This window comes from Perissodus microlepis, chromosome 7, assembly GCF_051167445.1.
Source record: "Perissodus microlepis isolate ML-2025 ecotype Zambia chromosome 7, ASM5116744v1, whole genome shotgun sequence".
NCBI classification, from domain to species: domain Eukaryota; kingdom Metazoa; phylum Chordata; class Actinopteri; order Cichliformes; family Cichlidae; genus Perissodus; species Perissodus microlepis.
The window spans coordinates 6,836,793-6,858,269 of NC_140467.1; the positions used below are offsets into that span (position 1 = coordinate 6,836,793).

Below are 21,477 nucleotides of genomic sequence, written 5' to 3' on the forward strand. Positions count from 1 at the left end.
TTTTATGTTCTCCTCTTATACATTTCTTTCTCATGCCTCTCTTTCATTTTCCTTTTTATTACATATTCCACTGTGCCTTACTCTTCCAGAATAGGAATAAGTCTATCTCGACACATTGTGATTTAGCATGTCTTCAAGGCCTTGTTGCTTTTCCTGCAGCTGCTCATATATAACTCTTCTTTATTTGTGCTGAAAAACATGTATGTAAACCCATTTTCAGTATCACAGCTTTTATTCTGCCTCTGTCTTATTACTTCAATACTTTTGGAGAGATGGTCTTTGTAGGTATTTTATTTAAATGTTTGCTTTTTACCCAAACAATTAGCTTTTTTTCTTTTTTGTGGCTTAGCTTCTCCCAAGACGACAAATCTCCCGAGCTCTTGAATAGAATCGAAGCTAGCAATGTGCAGAATTAGAGCAAAGATGCAAACAAATAATTACCCTTCGTTTGAAAACACTCAATTAGCTTCTATTAAAGTAAAACAATGAGTTACTCCCACTAAGTGGAACCCCAGAGTTTCTGCCTAATTGGTACAAAAGATATCCAGCCCAGTGGCTCAGTGGACGCCAACAATATGACTGTTTTAATAGCCCAAGGGCAAATATCAAACAAACACACCACACCAACACATTTGCTGCGTTTATACAACTAAGCAGCTAAGAAGCTAAAGACCTATTAAAAATTCAAACCTGAATCCAGACCTATGGGTTTGATTTTGTGTGTTTTTTAAGTGAATAAGCAACATAAATGAAAGGAAAGGCACCATATATATAAAAATAAATAAACCAAAAAAGAAGCAAAGGAAAAAGGGCTGTGGCAATCAATGTGCTCTGCTGTGTCACTGACATTTTAGTCTCAGATGCGCCACAGAAGCCGTCTGTGAGTGCCTTCCTACAGTATAGAGCACTGTGTGTTGCTCATATTTTTGTGCCTACTGAAGGATTTTTCATTAAGGTTAGTAGCGTTATATATGGTATCACAAGCTTTAAGGTACGCAGTGTTTAGAGTGAATTACTACTATTACTGCTGTGTCTCTAACTAACAGCCACTGATGTCAGTGTTTTTCTTTGAAAGATGGGTTTGATTGATGCCAATCCCAATAAGGTTGATTTGCCTCTATGCACTTTATCTAAGCTTAAGGGAATACACTTAATATGGAACTCTGTCAAAGTCAGTCTCAGCTTTGTTGATTTTTAAGCTCTGATGCTAGACACCAGAGGCAGCAGACTCAAGTTGCTAATTTGAGGAGTTGGGACTTGTTTGACCAAATCCGATTAAAGTTTCGACTTGCTTTCGTGAATATAAAATGTGACTTGTTATTAGACCAGTTACTCAAGGACTCTTTATAATAACTATTAGCAAATTTATAGATATTGAGAAGTTAGATTCTATTTTTGAAACACGATGTCTGCTTCAGTGTGGCAGGTCGGTAGAGGCAGATATCATAAAGAGGGTTTAGAAAAACTGGAGAATTTGGATTTAAGAATTGGATTATCAATTAAGGTGCTAACAATAGAGCAAAGTCTGCAGCTCAAAAATCAGACAAACCCATTCAGTTCCACAATGGGTATATTGGTATATGGGTATATTCCACATATAATGGGATGTGAACTCGCTGACTGGTGAAACATGGCTATAAAATTGTTTCTAAGCTCTGTTAGAGCTGGCTTTAAATCGATAGTTTCCTGTGTTAACCACAACCAGAGATGTTAATAATGAAACAGTTAGGATTGTGACATCAGTTTTCCATTGAAATACCAGTTTCATTGCTGTTACAGTCACTCTGAAGTCAGTGTTTTTATAAGTGTAAAAGCATCGTGTCGTATAAATTATGTTCAAGTTAATCCGAAATTTGCATATGGAGCATCTTTGCATTATGTAAATAAGCTTAATAAAAGTCTTGCAGTAGAAGTTTAGTACACATCAGGTAATAACCTAAATCGCTTCTGAGCAATCAGAATTTTTTAACATTGTAGATAGAATTTTATTTCAAACATGCAAATATAATGAAATGACAAGATAAAAGAAGAAAAAAAACTTAAAAAAACATTTTCATGAATATCTCTATGTCTACACAACGTGAAGATCACCTTATTCCTAATTATGATGCACTATCTAATCGCCAAGAAATATGCGCATTTGTTGTTTTGTAGTCAATTCTTTGTTTTTTTTGTTCCTGATCATTTTATTTAAATAGCTTTTAGGTTTAGCATAGATTAGCTCCAGATTTTGCTAACAGTGCTAGTCATTCTAAATGAATAGCTCTGAATAGCTTTTTTATTTCAGTTAACTGAAATATAAACAGATTTCCCTAGCATTTCAAATGTCTACTTTTATTTCCGAGTCCTTACTAACATAATACGACAAACCAATCCTGTTGCGTTCCAAAAGGGTGTTACCAACAGGAAAGGTGGAGAGTGCCCCCTGGTGGAAAAAATATGTAATATTAACAGCCATCAGGATCAGAATACTTTATTAATCCCTGAGGAAATTATGTGGTCACAGTATTTCATATACATGGTTGAGGAGTGTCTTGCTCATATCTTCTTTACTTTACTAAAATGTTCTTTAACAGCAGTTATAAACAAAGATACAAACATATCGGCAAATGCCTAATATCAGCCAATACATTGGTCTGGTTCTACTGTGAGCCCTGTAAAACATGACTATGATATGTATTCAGTGTATTTGGCTTTGACTTAATACAAAAAACTGTTTAGTAGATAACCAAATGTTAGGTAATGACCATCATATCTTTTGTTTAATGTTGTATGTTTGCTTTCCCTTTAGCGTCTTTACATCTATAAATTCAGAGCCCTGCTCTACTCTTTTGTTTTGTAGGAACGTTGTTATTGATTGCAACAAAATGTCAAAGATCAGTAAGATTTATAAGATGTGGCATAGCAAACCTATTTCCATTACCAGCAGTGGAATTAAACTTTAAAGCCCTGAATCTTTTAAATAACTAAAATGTGAAAGCTGGGGTAGATCATCACAATCTCATGTGTCTTGCTTGACCTGAGCCAGACTGTAGCAACTTGCCTGCAGGGGGGAAAGGGACTTTAGTTTGACTTGCATGTGACTCACTTCTACCTCGGCTAGATAGTGGGTATTTGTATTCATTGTCCATGGAGAAGGCATGTAATCACAGGCGTACACACATTCATACACACTGTATTGTCGGCTGGAATCCACACACATAGTCTCATTCTCTACTGTTTTCTACGCTGCCACCTCTCAGAAAATTGGAATTCTTTTTAGTTGTCTTGCAGAATTACAGCTTGGCGATAAGAAAAATTTGATTTTATTGTGTTTCTCTTCCATCGTCTGTCACTTGGGACAATCAGGCAGTGTCAGGCACGAAACAAATTTCACACACACTTCTGAAAAAGTACAATGCATAATTTTATCCTCACTTGCTTGATGAGAATAAAATAAAACCTTCCCTCGTTTCAAATCGCTTTGTAACATTGGAAAGTTGCCTAAGCACTTGTATGCACATACACTGCAATGTAAAATAACGCTAGGTTACAGTCCAGTGGAAGCTTTCTGCATTTCTCTTTTTCAGCGCCACTGATCCGATGCAAATCCTTTTTGGCCAGTATCAACCTAACAACTGCTGCTGGAGGTGGCGAGAACCAGGCAACCACTATAACATGGACCACAACAGGACACAGCAAAGGGGAGACCGGAGAGATACCATGAGCTTACTTTCAGTCACCTTGAAGTCTTAACAACCACTTTGGATGATAACCTGAGTAAATTGCTTGAATTTCCTGGCGTTTTAGAAAAGTACTTTAAGTATAACCTCTGTTATATGACATCCTGCGGTAAACAGTGCTTTTTCACTGTTATTGCCTAACGGTGAGTTGTAGTTAGACAATCTATCTTAGGCAAAGGATTATTAGAGAAATCAAAATCTAAAGTAAAAAAAGATGATGTGGTGAGTGGGCTGGGGAAAAAAAATGATGACAAGCCGGTTGATGCCTCTTTGGTGCTTCACATATCTTCCAGACTGACAGAAAGCTTTGATAAGTGATCTTAATGTCAGTTGCACTCAAAACTCTGCCAACATGTAAACTCCCACATCCGTCTGTCTCACACAAGCGCACACTCTTGTAAGTTCAAAGTTAAATTACAAGCTTGAAATACTTGACATTCACATCAGATGAACCCAATTTAGGCAAATCTCAGTTCCTAAATAATTTCTTTTTAAAATCAGTTACAGAATCTAACACAGAGTCCACGCAGATTAATATTTTTCTCTGCTCAAACTTAATTACCTTAGCTTGACAGAACTAAGATGGATCCATGTTGACGTCTGTGCCCGCAGATTCACAGATGCAGTCCTTCACATGAAAGCTCACCACATGAAAGAGTGGTCGTATTGTGAAAGTTGCATTGCACTTGAGCTTTTCTGCACTCTCTCTGTGCTTTTTAATTCGTTCGTATCACAAGTTTGTATTTCAGGAGGTATTTTCTAAGTGAATTAATCCAAAATGAATGGTCTTACTATCTGCTAAGATTTACTAAGATAAGCCAGACCTTTAAGCTTTTAAATTAAACATTAACAGTTATGTCAGTATCAGCATATCCTGTAGGCTGTTTATCAAACTGCATAATGCAGAAAAAGACTCTTAGAGGCTGATTTCATCATGAAGCTTATCCAGTAGAGTGAGTGAGTGTAATACATCCCTGAAGAATTAATTAGTCCAATCATCTGTCCTTCATACATATATATCTGATATAATATCTGCATCCACTCTGCAATTCCATTAGTGGTCAATAATTTTAAGTTATTTTAAAATAAAGTAATTTAAAATTTACTGACACAGTATGGGTTTTTTTGCCTTTGTATTCTTTATTGAACACACTTGAAGACTTTAGATGTTTCAGGTTCCCAAAACTGGAATGTTAATACAACAGAGTGGACTTTAACGTGGACTGGGGAGGGAAAATATGCTGTTGCACATTGCACGAGTTTTTACAGGCCTTCAGAGAGCCCGCCACACAGCTTCAGAACCACCACTCTAAACTTTGCGTTCCCAACAGATCTAAGTGACGATTGGATGGATTTTCTGTACATTTATGGCTCTCACCCAGTCGCTAGATCTGATTGAAGACGTTGCAATTCATTATAGCCCCAACACTATTGGTTTTGTTTAGGTAAATAAATAAATAAATTGAACTTTGCAAGGGTTTTGTGTGATTAGCCATTTTCAGTATCCATTTGTTCTCAAAATGTTTTTTACTGGAAAAAATAATTTTCTTTTGAAATCTGTCTACATAGATTTCCCATTCATAAGAAAAGCCTCTATTCAGTGTTGAAGTCAAATTTTTTCAGTATAACTTCACCATCATTTTTAGATTCATCAAGGCTCCGTTATAAGACCTTTAAGATCTATTAGGGGCTTTTGTTGGTTTGTCCTTGGTTCTTGTATAATGTGCTACTAATCACATTTATTAGAGTACAACGTTTTTGCTGACGTCAACTAAGCTGCCTTACATTTATACCTTATACTTGCTGTAGTTTCTCTATGTTCATGACTCTGGGAAAAATATTTCTGAAGTAGGCGATGTTTTTTCCAGTTTGATGTGCAGATTAAGATTCAAGCAAAGAAAGCCCTTTGGGCATGTCTTAAAGTCATAAATTTGCAATGTTTTCTCTCTGTTCTCTCACATATCGTTTCACAATATTCTTTTGTGTGGACCAAAAACTGCATATGTGCTAGCACAGTATGTGCTATGAACTTTCTTTTATGAACAAATATAATACATTTGCATGAATATTTACAATAAGACAAAATATGGCATTCGTAGATATTATCTTGCTTCATCTTGGAATTGAGAGAATTACTTGATGAACCAATGGGTAGAGTAACTGATAAGAGAAATGTAATTGTTTGTTGCTCTTTGAGTCATTTTAGTTATATGCAGTGTACAGATACAGAGTTTCTTCAAGCTACACAAAGTTTTAGAAACCATGGAAAAAGGAGTGAAACACCTAAAGTAAGAAATGCATGAGAAAGGAACTTCTTGCACTGCCCAGTGAGGAGTGTAAAGGGCAGTGTGCCTCTAATACAGACTCTGAGCTTAGTGTCAGGGTGACTAATGACCTACAGTGCTCTCAATTATTATTGCTAACACATATACACACCCACACACACACACACAAACCCCATGTGATTTACTCGAGTGCATGCTTTGAAGAGGTATGACTCAGTTGCAATCACAGGCAGCTACACCAACATTTCCGTCTCCATCTCAATTTCCCAAGAACCGAAGACTCGTGGTCTAAATGAGGACATCGGCACTCTTGAAAATAGGTTTGTACACAGAAAAGCCATCCAAGTGCAGCACAGATTAGCTTTCTGCCCTGCCACAATCAATGTGAAAGTGGGTCTCATTAATTTCTTTGGGCACATCTTTCATCACACCTCAATCTTGCATTATTCAGAGGCTTTTTTTCCATTTTTAGCTTTGCCGTTGCTTTTGAGGCATGGCGATCGTAAGGTTAGTCCTCGACTGTAATAAAAATATAATAAAATCAGAGTCATCATGACCTCTGCAACTATGTTGTTAACAACAGGATTTTTTAATATATTAATATAAATTTATCTTTCTGTACACTTTTACTTTTTTAAACATATATATTAAATAAATATTAATTATTGCCTTTGCCTCTGTACACCACCACAGTGGATTTTAAATCAAACAATCACGACAAGTTTGAAGTGCAGACTTTTATCTGTAATTCATTCTCCCAGAAGTATTGCATTAAAACTTAAGACCCTGAGTCTATCTCCCACCAGGAACGAGTCCGACTTATTGCCGGCTATTCGGACCAAGTTCTTGCAGTTGTTGTATAAACATCGAATGGCTCGTAGCAACAGGCCAGACAATCCCATACTATTGAAGCACCTCAGAGAGAACACTCGGAGGGACATGATCGATTACCTTCTTCAAGTCCACAAGACACATGTAGACTGTTTGGGCAAACTCCCATGCACACTCAAGTATCGTCAAGAGGGTAAAGAGTCCGCAACTGGGACAAAAACCTGCATTGTTCCTCCTGTATCTGAGGTTCGACTAACAGACGGACTCTGCTTTCCAGCACCCGGGCCTTGACTTTCCCAGGAAGGTTGAGGAGTGTGATTTATATTTTTTTTTCTCCCCCCACTTTTTTTTTCGGGCTAATGATGGCCTCTTCTAGTTGCATCAGCACATCTTTGAACCTCATGTTGTGAATACAAGTTCAATTGTGAAAACTCTAATTAATCTTTCAGGAAAAAAGAAATTATATTTTTCCATTAACTGTGTATTTTTGGGAATGTCTTGTTGAGTAGCTTTCTCCTCACAAATCAGCCTTACGCTTCTTATATCTTTTCTACACATAATTGCATGCAGCGTGAACTCAAAAGAAAAGATCAATTTTGCATAACACTGAGTAATTTAAGACTGAGCGTCACTCAGTTTATGTGAAATTTATCACAGCAAGTGATATAAAAGAAAATCTTAATTACAAATATTTGACGAAGTCAAATTGGCTGGAGCTAGGCTGGCAGCTTTATTTCACTGCTGCCAGACTCTAAGCTCTGGAGCTTAGAGTCCAGCCTCCAGTCTGGACGGCCCGCAGACAGCCTGCCTGCAGAATCAGCCTGCAGCCCCAGGAGAGCCTTCCATCCTGCTGCGTCTGCTCTTCTCCCTCCTCATAAACATCCATCCTGCCTGGTCGACCTGTCAAACCCTGCATCTCCCACCCCTTGCCTCCCTCCGTTATCCCCCCCCCACACACACACACACACACTCCCCTTCTCTCCCCTCTCTCTTCCTCTGCTCCACTGGGCTTGTGAAGGTGAGCCAGTCCCCGGTGGCACTACTGTACAGATTGCAATGTTTCCTCTTCAAATGGAGGTAGCTCTCTTGTGAAAACCCATGTGAAGAGGGACCGGGCTGTTTATTTTTGTCTTTTACTGCACACTTATCTCTGGGCGTCCTTGTTAATTAGTCTCTATCTCAGTCTTTGGTCAGCTGCTTTTGTCATTACAAGGACAGGATGAGGTTGTTCTGTGTGTTGCTTCAAAGTGAGGCTGATGAAAAGCACGCATCCCCCGAGGTTTTAGGCCAGTTTGCTGCCACCCAATCACTTGTCCTTAAAAGCTTCTTTATGAGCAGGACGTGTGGGGGGACAATAAAAGCAGTAGGAGGAATGCTTAAGAATAGCTCTGAAGTGACTCAACCTCTAATGGATGTGCCTAATCATTTTTGATAGTGTCCATCTGTGGTTCTGTAATTGATGTCTTAGGGCAGGTGCTTTCCTGGTACACTTGTGTCTGACATCTATAGAGCTGAAGTTTCTTCACCTCACTTCCCGATTAATCTCTGTTCTCTGTTGCTCTGGATTTATTGTGTGTGTGTCTGTCTATGTATCATCTTTTATCATTTTTTTCTCAAAAGCTGCAATGTAATAAAGGATTAGGCAGGTCTCTAAAACTATACTGGCTAAAGAAATTGTAACACGTAAGTTATGTAACAAATAAAACACAGATCTCTAGGGCACTGGACTAAAATTCTTTTGTGGTGTTTAGAGGACTTCTGTGCCTAAAGTTCATGTCATGCATTATGACTGTTGATGAAATATTGTTTGTTTTGTGTAATCTTTCAAAAGATGTTCACATTTCTACAACTCAGTGAAGTAACAAATGTTTATTTAATCTTAAATATGGAAAAGAGTGAGCCTGTTCTCAGATTTTGATTTGAACACTACCCTGTACATTTACTCGTGTGCACATGAATGCCTTGGTGAGCACAGAGTGTTATTTGGCCATCCTGTTGCTGCAGGTGAACTGATTGCGCTTCCCCTATGTGTCGGTGCAGGTTTTTGGAGATTATTATCACTTCAGGCATCACGCCGTGGAGAAGAGAGCTTTGTCTGGCCACAAGAGGATGCACATCAGACTGCAAAAAGAACCACAGGTAAGACTGTTGTCAGCACTCGCGCATCTTATTGTAGCACTTCATGTTGGCAACAAAAGGCCAAAAGACAGATTGGATTGCACATAGAGAGTGGGTATATCACGAGAGAAAAGGGATGTCAGAATCAGTGACAGCTTGTCAAAGTCTTTGCACCGGTCCCTTCCATCTGTCCCCTGACCCAATCCAAAGTAGCTGTAAATATGCAAAACCACCCAGCACAACAGCTGGGAGAGTCTGTTATTAGCTGAGCATTTTCAGTAGTTTTTTTTTCTTTTCTAATAAATATTTTCATTTACATTTTCTAAAACGTAAATGCCATTTTTATATAGTTAAAAATCGCATTTGTGGGGCATCTACTAATCGGAAGGCTGGTGTGTCGATCCCTGGCTGCTCCAGTCTGCATGGCAAAGTATTCTTGGGCAAGATCCTGAACCGATGCATCCATTGGCGTGTGAATGTAGTTGAATGCTAGATGGAAAACACTTGAGCATAGAAAAGGTGCTTATGTGAATGGGTGTGAATAGTGAAGGAGGCATCTTTTTTCTAAAGTGCTTTGAGTGCTCGAGCACAAAAGCGTTATATAAAAGTCATTTACCATATATAGATGTGATATTTACCCGATATCAACCACCATTTTAAAATTGGTTCACAAAATCAAACTTTCTGTGTACCACATATAAAAACAAAAGTGCCAAAATTGGGAGATTTTTTTCTTCTCCTTTTCACGGATTATGGAATAAGTAGCATCATATCACCAGACAGGCCACTATGTATTTGTACTGTTCCTGAACAATAAAACAGCATCTACTAACCAGTAAAAAAAAACCAAATGCGCTTTTGCTTTTTCCCTGATAATAATGTTTATATTCTGGCTAGAAACAAAGTTGTCGGTTGATGTTAGAAAACACTGACTCACATTATAAACCTTATATCACGCTCTTTATTATAGCAGAATTTGCATCTGCAGCCCACAGATCAAAGCACATCAGTTACAGAGAAAATAATACTTGCAAAAATGTGAAATGCTTTTCTTTAAGCATGAAATGCTAATTAGATATGACATTTAGAGATCATTACAGCACTGCCTTCTGAAGGCAAAGAGACATTTACTAATGCTGCAAGCATTTAAGAAAATTCAGATTTGGGTTAAACTATTAAGTAATAGATTTTTTTTTTAACCTGTCTTGGCAGGAAAAGGAAAAAAGGAGAGAAAATAGGAGAAACAATACAAATAAAGGAACAGAGCATGAGTAGAAAAACACACTGGGTCACCAAGTAATGTACCTGTAAGAAAACACATACAAAAAACAAACAGCACTTAGAGGGGAAACGCAAACCTACAGGAGATTTTTAAGCAAACACAGCAGATATAGTCTTCTTTAGTTTGTGTGGAGGAAAGAACTGAGTGTTAAAGTGCTGATATGCTACAGTTTATTCTAAAAATGTAGAAAAGAGAAATGTGCAGTTACCATTATCAAGTGGACATAAGTAGATGACTGTCACCTAAAGAGGTGAAACCATATTAGATCATAACACTTCTTTTATTAAACATCTCCTTTTAAATCTATTTTTATATGTGTGAAATAGGAATTATTTAAATTAACATTTTCAGCTTTTGTATATTAAAATAAACCCTGGATGAAGGCTTGCAGTAAGCTGGTGTGAAGTCTGTAGTATAGTAGTGTGAATTCTGTGGCAAAACCTGTTTGAATAAAACCCCATCTGTATACATGGGAATTTATAGTAAAACTATGGCTAAATCTGCCATACATAATGTCATTTGACTTCTCTACATTAAAAATATTTCTCAGAATGTTTAGTAGCTTCTAAAAAATCAAGTACCTCACATTTCAGGGACCAACAGAAGTACTGCATCTGTGCAAATGTCTGCTTTACAGTTCTCCTATTTTCAGTCTTACTGCTAAAAGAGTTAGCCATTTGTTGCTGCAGTGTTTACACTGGAAACAAGGGAGGCAGCTGAGGTAATTGCTGCTCTAAAAGCATCTTCAGAGCTGCCGGACTGGTGCTAAAAAGTAGGCAGTTACCAAGTGAGAACATCTGTAGCAAGGTAGTTTTGCCAAGTGCAACCCAAGGACTAATCTGTAGCTTTCCTGAGTCCAAGTCATTCCAGCCGAGGAAAGGACTGATGTGGTCTGACAAGCTCTGAGGCCCCAAGACATCATTAGTGGGATATGGTGACGTGCACTGAGGCCAGTGGTATCAGGAGTTTGGGGTAAGCGGATGACAACAAGTCTCTGAGAGCATATGGGTTCCAGGGAATCTGGTTGCTGAGCAGATATCGGTACTGTGGCTCTCAAATTCATAAAACATAGTTTTCAAATCTAAAAAAACCCCCCACACACAATTAAGTAAATTTAGCACAGGCAGTGGCAGAAACAAGGGTTTTATTATTGTTACTGAGGAAGATTTAATGATGTGTAATATTGGATTTTGGGTGCAGAAGGGACCGAGCAACATTAAAACCCAAGTGAGAATAGAAAGTTGATATGTTCCTAATAAGTGGCTTGAAAGTATTAAAATAAAACAGTGAGATGGACACTGAGGTGTATTATGTGCTCTGTGGGCTTTTTGCTGATACCAAATGAGAGAAAAACCAATCTGCACTTTAAAACTGCTGCCTTGACGTCAAAGCCTAAGAATTACAGCCTTGCCTATTATAAAGACATATTTGACAAAGGAGATTCCATCTCGAGTTCATCTTAGTTGGAAGGTCAGTAGTTCAAGTTAACGCAGCACTTGAACCTGCAGCTATTAAGGGCAGCAGGTTTCTGGCTCAGGCACAACAACTTGTCCCTAGGTTACCCAACCACCCACACAACCAGAGCAAACCTCAGGCAAAGCATGACCACTGCCAAAAACATGCCACAGAAGCATAAGTGAGTGGGTTTATTTTTGTGTTTTTATTTAAGTGCATTTGTGTAATCATATGGTTCTGTAAGACCATCTGATCTCTGGAAAAAATAAAGAACAGTAAAGGTTTTTGCTTTACCTGTTTTTCAAATAAATAAATAAATAAATAAAAAGACAATGGTTGGATTTGGATTAGTCATTGCTGAGCTTTGAGCTCGTTACAGTGTTTCCTCTCCGTAATCCAGCAGCTGTAACTCACATTACCTCCATTGTCTCTTTTCCTCAGCTCTGTGGAGCTAACGTGCTTATCACCATGCCTTTTGAATAATCACGCAGTGGCATGATGATACTGGCAGCTGCATAAGCTTACACCATAATGCTTGCGAGAGTTGTTTGTCATCTCCTCTCCACACCCCATATCATCTTTATGAGGGAAAGAATTGATTTGTTTGGGGTGGCTACTGTTGGGTTTCTTATGAACAGTAGTGTAAGGCAGCGTGCACAGTGTCCTGGCTGGAATTTAAACTACATCTGTCTCTCGTACAGTTTTACTAGAAAATTTCACTCTGGCTGTAAACGTATGCTGGATTTTTAGTTGCTATATGAGGCCATATTGGATGAGGCTGACAAAATTCTGCATTTATTATTGTCAACAAATCCCGTTAGGAGACCAAAACCAATAATACATTAGTCTGCCTCTCAGTACTGAACTCATGACTTACCAAGCTTGGCATTCAGCCCCAAGCCCACTGGTTGCTACTGACGTAAATGTTTAAGTATGAGTCACAAGAGGAAAAAAAAATGCATTTGTCGGGGCCATGACTGATTATTTTCAAGACAGTGCGATTCCTCCTCCTTATATTGTTTCATTTTAATCTTGAAAAAATAAAGTGATCCAATAATTCACAAGAAGAAAATCAAACGAGATGAAGAATATCTGTTTTCTGTTCATCATGTCGTGAATATTCCTCGATATTATCTTCCAGACCCTTGAAGAAGCCATCATTGATTTACAGCACCAGCGCAATATGTGTGTAATCACCTCAAAATAAACCATGCTCGTCGTAATGTCTGGCTCACTGATCTTTTTATTGTTGAGACAACACTAAAGCTGCAAAAGGGAATATGCTTTCAGTGTCTGAAGCCTTGGATATACAGACAGTGCTTGTTAATGCAGGGTTTTTCGTGACTCAGAGTGGCCTTTCGGGGCTGACTATTCACATAAGTACATTGGTTTATGCAGGGCATAGACCATAAAGGCAGTGCGTATGTGCCATCTTATCTTATTATGAATGTTATTTCAGATTCTTATTTTCTGATCCTTTTAATAAAGAAAAATTAATAAAGTCCCATTTTCAAAAAGGAAAGAAATTCAGTTAAATCTTTAAATAAAAAAATTCAATTTCTTCTTGGATCTGGATAAAATCTCTTTAGAGCAGAAATTGTAGAAGAGCTGGTTGAGAAAATGTTGTAATAATTATAACAAAATCCTCCAATGACAATGATAAATTTAAATTTGATTCATATATATCTATATAGAGCCAATTCACAACAGTCATCTCTGTGTACTTTACATTGTAGGGTCAAGACCTTATAGTACTCTACCCGTGAGAAAAGGTATTAGGCTACGTTCACACTGCAGGCGAAAGCGCATCAAATCCGATTTTTTTGACCCTATGCGACCCATGTCCGATCATGGTATGACAGTGTGAACGGCACAAATCCGATATTTTCAAATCCGATCTGGGTCACTTTCGTATGTGGTACTGAATCCGATACATATCCAATGTTTTAGAAAGCGACTGCTGTTTGAACGGTCATGTCGCATTAAATCCGTCTTTTACGTCACTGACACAAGACAGACGCCAATTATCAGTGCCTGAGAAGACATCGTGAACGCTTCCTGGCCATCCGATGTAGATGTCAGTGAAACTGTTGGGAAGACAACGTTGGAGAAACGTGAACATTTTATTTGTACTGTATAATCTGCAGATTCTGACAGAAATCTGCAACTATCCTTTGAAGCACCGCTCCTCTAAAACAGCAATAAGGATAATTATTAGGTTATCTACATTATTATGTAAATAACAAAATAACTTAAAGCAAAAATTGGGAAACGTAAAGTCCAAAGTCTTTATATTAAGGGCCATCAGTCAAACAATATTGTTTGCTCTGGGTCTAAACAGAGCGCGTTGTGTGTGACGTCTTCTTTTGCGCATGTGGGCCGCTTTGAGCATTCACACTAGTGCGCGTTTGCTGTCGCATTTTATTTGTAGTGTGAACAAGCAGACAAAAAAATCGGATTTGATCAAAAAATCGGAATTGAGCATTAAGACCTGCAGTGTGAACGTAGCCTTAGTTGTAGTAATTTATGATAACTGCATCAGAGGCTGCCTTCATGTGTGCAGGCTGCATTACCAGAGGCATGTAGGAAATGTAAAAATGGGCAGCTGTAATGCAGTGTAATATAGTGCATTAAGGAATAAAGGAAAACAGATGCCTTATCCACCGTTACTACTCAGAAATTGGCCAGTGGTGTATCATTCCCGCTCCAGTGACATATGCCGTTTCTTCTGGATGGTTTGTTCATTGTATTCCATCATCACAGTCCAATTCCCAGCAGCAGGTGCTGATCTTCATACTTGTAGACTACCTTTACATGGTAATCAGACTCTCACATCAGCGTGCAAACCTGAGATCAGCTTTGCAGGCTTACAAGTGCTGCTGTAAATAGATAAATGTATATTTAATATCTGTCTTTATTGAAAAGTTAAGGTAAACAAGTGTACTTTCAATAACATTTTTCTTTAAAAGACGTGTTGTCTGTTTTTCTCTTGTTGCTTTTGACACCTTTCATTGTGAAATAATTCCATATCAAGAAATAATATTGGAGCTTGTGCAGCATGGCTAGTCTGTAAAATCAATTACGGAGCATCAAAGGCTATTGACTAAATAGTTTGTGAAATATATGGATCTCAATGATGCATGAGATACCCGAAATTTGTTAGTTTTTTTTCTTTTTTCTTTTTTTATTTGCATGCTCTGTCTCCAAGCAACCCCTCCTGCAGTCTGATTGACACGATAGTTTCCCACAATAACAAATCTTTAGTTATTTCAGTCCTGAGCTCAATATGACATTTTCAATTTAGCTTCAAATTAAAAGGCCCCCTGTGAGATTTCCTGCTAAACAAACTAGGAATGTTTACATTCACTGCTAAACTTTCCAAAGCATACTGCAGACAGAATAATACCCTCCTTATTAACTGTCTCGTTGATATGTGTGGCATCAATTTATTGGTGATTGTTATTTGATTAGATTTATTCATACAAATAGCAATGGAAAAAGTCCCTAAACGTATCTTTTTCTTTCCTTCTTTCTCTTTAAAGTGAGCCACAGAGCTATAGATCAAAGGACAGTGTGTCTTTTGACTGCTCTCTCTCTTTCTGCTTTGCCAACAACTCCAGCATGACTTCTTCTTAGTCATCAGACATGAAAACCCTCAGGACACACTGAGAGAGATGGAACAAATGTTTATTGCGCAAGCAGATTACAGTGCTAGCCCTTGTGGAGACCTCCTCCTTGTTTCTTGATTATTTCTTTGTGCAGGTGGTTGTATTTGTCTAGTCTTTGTCCTTGCCCAACACTTGAAGTATATTTTTTAATTTCCAAAGATCACTTAATCTCCAGAAATAAACTGATTCCACCTTTTTTTTGTAGTTATTAAGAGGAGGTCGTCTTGCTGAAATGTTGCTCAATTTGCAAAAGAGATTGCATTAATTATGTTTGAAGTCAGCTTTAGCTATAAATGAAATGCTGTTTATCCTGTAGTCGATGGCTGTATGCAGATTATCATGGGTGGTAATTTTGCTCCGTTAATAATGTGGCGGGCAGTGGGCAGCAGTGCGGTGAGGTCAGACATGTGCAGTTATAAATGTAATGAAATGAGATAAATGTTAATTAGTCTAGGGTCATTTCAATGAGGTTAATGGCTGCATTTTCTAAGGCAAAGTTTTCAGCTGGGTTTGGAGCTTACACCCTCAGCAGCTCTACTCAACACATTTTCTTTCAGACCTCGTGCTTTACAGAAGCATATAATCATGAAGTCGAGCAAGTAGAGAAGCCTCACCATTAGAAACAACACTAACAGCAGCAAAGCGATTGCAAAATGCTAAAAAAAATCTACTGAAAAGACCTAAACTACTTAAATAGTAAGTTGTACTTTGACAGTCTGCATTGTAAAGGAAATTCAAAAGTTTAGTCACGCTTCACTTGAGTGTTCTCCATGCAAATAGAGCGAGTTTGGGCTTTTTCACCTTCAACAAAAAAATCAGCAAAGGATGCATTTATCAATAATAATAATGCAGAACAGCATTTGCTCTAAGTGCTGTAGAAAATAAACCTCTGCTGTAAGCTCGCTCAATCGACTGTCTGCAGATTCCCTCTGCTATAGTATAATTTCAGCCCAAGTCAGTATTTGAATTGTATTTTCAGTATTTTTGTCCTTATTTTAAGAAAGTTAACTTTTGTGTAGTTACACAAGTATAGCAAAAAAACAAAAAGCAATTCCCCAGTGCCCCATTATTTGTGTTTTCTGTATAGATGACAAGTTGACAGGTGACCATGAGGTAAAGCTGCTCTGCATAAAAATAAAAATAAACAAAACCCCTTATAATTATTGGGTTATGTTTGTTGGAGGTGGGTGGGCTGTTTGGGTTTTGTTTTGGGGTTTTTAATTAAATGGATAAACTCAAAAATAATAAAATAATAAAAAATGAGAAACATATCTTCTAAAGCTTAACAGATAGTGAAATTGAATGAATGAATTGAATAGTCAATTTAACCTTGTTTTAATAGTTGTTTTTAATATTTGTCAATCATAATAGAAGTTAAAATGTGATTATTTGCACACCCCTACAACAAGGCATTCCTTGTTAAGCATATGAATGCTGTCCTTTTATTATTTTTTGTCACGGCTTGAATATAAATTGCTGACCTAAATGGGTCTATTTAAACTTACTACTGTCTCATGTACTCAGAGTGTTCAGAATATATGGGTGTTAGCATGAAAACCCAAATGTTGAATGACATTAACTGATTTGCTGTGTGACCTGTTAACATTGTGTGTTGCATTGTTTTTTGCAACTTCTGAAGCAAAACCACTATATGAAATTTACTATGTGTGATATTAGCAAGACTTGTTACCCTTACTTACTGAGCCTGAGCATTTCCCAGCAGCCCTCCCAACTTCAAAGGCCCCTGCTCAGGCACACTGTACAGTAGCCACCTTCCCTGTGCATCTGAGCAATGAACTAAATTAGATTTTCTTCACATCTCTGCTTCTCTTTCTAGTTATTACTTTTTGAACGCAGCTGGGACCGTGTTTTTCTACATCCCCAGTCTGTGGGACACAGCAACAATTTCTCAAATTAGAACATTAATAATGACACAATATCGTGAGGATACCTGAGTAAACTGTGCTTTTTCTTTTTGCGTGTGGGTTTGCTTGTTTGCTTTGTGTGGGCATGCTGTTTGTGTGTGTGTGTGTGTGTGCACGCGTGTGTGTGCCTTGACAATCCAGGTCCTGTGGACAGAGCAGCAAGTGGTGAAAAAGAGGAAGAAGAGGGATGTGTATGAAGACCTAACGGATCCTGATTTCCCTAAGCAGTGGTACCTGGTGTGTAGACTTCCTTTAGCTTCCTACCATCTATCTCATTAGTTTGACATTATTACTAAAATGTTAAAATTGGGAAATGGAATAATTAAAATGCTTATGAAATACCATACATAATGAGATTTTCAGTAGCATGTTTCTAGTTTTCTAAAAGAGATATCTCTATGGCTTCACCAACAAATAAAGTGGGTGTACAGTCAGCTGACTATATAGTGGCTGCTTCTCATATGCATTTGAAATCCCACTTTACATTTTCAAGCCCTCTCTGTATTCAATCATTTCAGTAGCAGCCTATAGGAATGCCTGTTTTCAAGCTGTATTCTTGTGGAATATTTATATTTAAATACAGCCGGTCCGGTAATCATAAGATGTGTTGCTCCGTTATGGGCTATTCTTTACCTGTCCTATTTTAACCTCCTGCAACTTTTTTTCTCAGTCAAATATATAATGTAGTGCCTTCCACGATGTTGAGTTGAATGTGCAATTACATGTCAGGATAGATCACCTGTGAAGCATCGATGGCATATAATGTTGCCTCCATGTCTGTTTCATTATTCGCAGTTTTTCTCAGAGATGCCTCAATTCACCTTAATCCCCCCCCCTTTTTTTTTTTGTAACTACATAAAACCTCTGTCAGTTCAGCGGATTAATGACAACATTGACTATCCCAGACATAAATCACCAGTGAATAGAAGTTGTGGAACTACCTCTGCCATTCAGCATTAGACTTCTAATCGTCTCAGGCCTTAAACCCTTTTTTTCCTATTTCAACTACATTGCAAAGCTCTGGCTTAAACAAACAAATAAACAAAGCTGGTTTAGCTGAACGCACAAACCACCAGTGCTGGAGTTCTGTTTTGGTTGCATAATAAATTTATGGGATTTAGAATTCTTTTATAAAAGGTTTATTTAGCACAGTCACTTTAGGGCAAACACTTTTTTTTACTTAAGTGATGTATTGAGTTGTGTCTGCCTGAATTTAATAATGTGTATTAAATGTATTCATAAGTTTAAGCTATGTGCACTTCAATGTGAAGTCAAAGGGAAACTGGAAAAAGAAAAGGAGGCAGAGGAGATTATCTTAATGTCTTTCTGTTCCCATATATCTGTGTTTATTTGTAACCATCTCTGTCAGCTCTCGCACTCACCTCTCCTTATTCTTCGAGCTGTACAGATTTTCACTTATTCCTCCAAATCACGCTTTACCGCTGCCTTTTGTCTGCCTCCCTCCCTCTCCTCTCGATTGCTGCCGAATGTTATTTCTTCAGTACGAGAGGCAAATGCTCTCTCCCCAAGATGCCTGACCTGCAACAGGTTGTCTTTCTTTTTCGCTGACAGCAAAACAACACTAGGATGTTCACAATGGGCAACTGAGGAGGCAGACATACCGGGGTGATGCATTAAAATGGGAGTTTAAAATGTTCATGAAGCACCTCTGATCTCCCCTCGTATCTTCTTGGTGTCAGGTGTATCAAGCGATGCTGTTTTTAATAACATGCAGCAGAGAAGGTCTTTGCAGAAGATGTAGGACCTTCTTTCACTGACAGACCTTTTCTGTCATATTGTCTCGGAAAAGTCAGTCATGGCAGATTGACAGCTGAACAAAAGCCTTTGTCTCTTCCAGTCCAACCCAACACATCAAGATCTGAATACAAAAGCAGCCTGGGTTCAGGGCTACACAGGAAGAGGTGTAGTGGTCACTATCCTGGATGATGGAATTGAGAAGGACCATCCCGACCTCATAAGCAATTACGTAAGTCATAAATTTCAAATAGCTGAGGTGGAGCCGGACATGTTCTTGTCCCAAACTTCTCAACACACGATGCATTTTGAAACCAGTTAACAAAATGTCTATTTTAACTGGTGATGAGAAAAGGGCAACTTTTTGATATGTATTTTAATTTTCATGCCATTCAGTAAGAATTATAGCCACTAAAATTTCGTACTTCCTTTGTTTTATCAGCTGTATCAAAATCATCCAAAACCCTTGTGCACACAAAAGGTCCGACCGACAGCTTTTCAGGGTTTTTTTTAAACATTTAGTCACAGAGGAAAAATTATACTACACAACTACGGACAAAACAATTAAGCCAGCTCTTTAAAAGAAATGTAAAATCACTTGATTGGTGGCATAACCTTTTCTTATTTCTCTTTTAGGACCCTGAGGCCAGCTATGACGTAAATGATGGAGATACTGACCCTCAACCAAGATATACACAACGAAATGAGAACAGGTAATGTGCTAGCAAACTTGAATATACATTTTTATTTAGTGATTAAATAATTTGGAATAGACTGTCCACCTCTTGTTTTATTAGTTATATTTTGCTCCCTGAAAGCTGTAGTTATCAGGGACTGGTGAGAAAGAAAGTGGATTCCGCTTTGGGTCCAGTGCTTATGGCTCAGGCATTTGCATTTAGAAACCAATTATTTAAGTGTGGAAGTATGGGTGCAGTCATTCTGAAATCTCTTGAAAGATTGTTCCCCTTTTTTCTTGCTTCAGCACACAACTCAAGTTGCTGTAGCATCAATCCAGCCCATAATGCCCCACCACCAAAATAGCACTTATTTGTTGCCAATACAGCTCTTGTTTACTTGCCCCCCATTGACTCATGCTCTTCCCAAATACAAATACACACCATTTTTTCCCTTCCAGTCTTTGGTGATCACATGAAAACATGTTTGTCCCAATTTATTGATGGAACACTAAAGCGTCGGCAAGAATGAATCCTTATCGCTCATCCCCTCCTCTCTCCCCATTTCTCAAAACGCCATGGTCCTCTGCTTTTGTCCAATCCCCCCTGGAGCAGATGAGAAGCTGCATCCCGCCTCTGAAATGCACAGCAGGATTTGTCTCAAATCTCTCTCTTTTCGTGCCACTAAGTCTTTTTGTGGTTGTATGTTTGTTTTTCTTTGTTAGTTTTGTTTCAAAGCATAGTATTTCCAGTTACAGTTGGTCAGAATGAAAGGCCGAATGGGCTTAATGTTTTTTTAGTTGTTGTTGTTGTTTTTTAAAAGAAATTATTAAAAGCTGTTAAAATAAATCTGCTTCTTTACAGTTGCTTTTTGGTGCTTTGACGTTTGTCTCTTTAAGCAGCTTCTGTTGTTCGTCTAGTTTTGCTTGTTTTTTTTCTGTTATCATCCAAAATATGATCTGTTCATCTGCAATATTTATTCATCTTGAAAGAGGCTGGCATCTGCAATTTTTGCACAGACGCCTGTTTCTTGTCCTTGCCGACAGCTTGAGCAGCCATGCAGAGCGAATCCAGCCTTTCCTGTCAGTGTATCGTAGATCCCACTCTGTCGTGCTGATCGAACAAAGCACTACTGGAGGGGATTGCTCTCTGACTCTGGTTTACTACAGCTCCCAAACTGCACCATGCTTATACTTTCCAAACATAATAAAAACATGAAATTCATGGGTTTGCACTTACACATGTTCTACTGCTGCTGTCGGTAGAGCTGCTAGAGTAATTATCTTACATTGGATCAATTTCTGAGCATAAAATGAATAGCAAGGGTGTGTCTTTGTGTCTACAGTGTGGAGCTTTGGTGTTTGGAGTGACCTGTGGACAAATTATATCCAATGAGTTATGCAAATCTCCACAAAGCAATGCAGGCTGACAGTGAGTAATGCTCACAACCCCCTCACAAGGAGATTATATGAATATATTCATAGGACAACAAAAAGCAGAGGAGACTCGGAGGAAGGCATTTTTCCAGAGTCATGGAGGCCAGTTCATTTGTACTGATGACACGCAAGGCTGATTTTTCAATTCTCATCTCAGCCGTTTTTCTATTGAGATGCTCTGTCTTGACTTGGCAGTTATTCTTGGAGGGGAGTGCATGTTTAGTTGAAGGCCAGTAATTCATTTGTGCTTTATCAATAAAATATTTGTGTTCATCATTATTGGAATCGGGGTATTAATTCTGATAACGGCATGGATATTTATCAGT

At 38.2% G+C, this 21,477-nt stretch overlaps 1 protein-coding gene across 2 annotated transcripts in view; it reads left to right on the forward strand.

Moving 5' to 3' along the window:
• furinb (furin (paired basic amino acid cleaving enzyme) b) overlaps positions 1-21,477 on the forward strand; it is a 93,496-nt gene that overhangs the window by 33,027 nt on the left and 38,992 nt on the right. For both annotated transcript variants that reach the window (XM_084933021.1, XM_084933022.1), the window contains exons 3-6: positions 8,879-8,977; positions 17,428-17,523; positions 19,145-19,273; positions 19,678-19,754. In XM_084933021.1, coding sequence (XP_084789147.1) covers positions 8,879-8,977; positions 17,428-17,523; positions 19,145-19,273; positions 19,678-19,754 — 401 coding nt within the window. The remainder of the gene's footprint in view (positions 1-8,878; positions 8,978-17,427; positions 17,524-19,144; positions 19,274-19,677; positions 19,755-21,477) is intronic.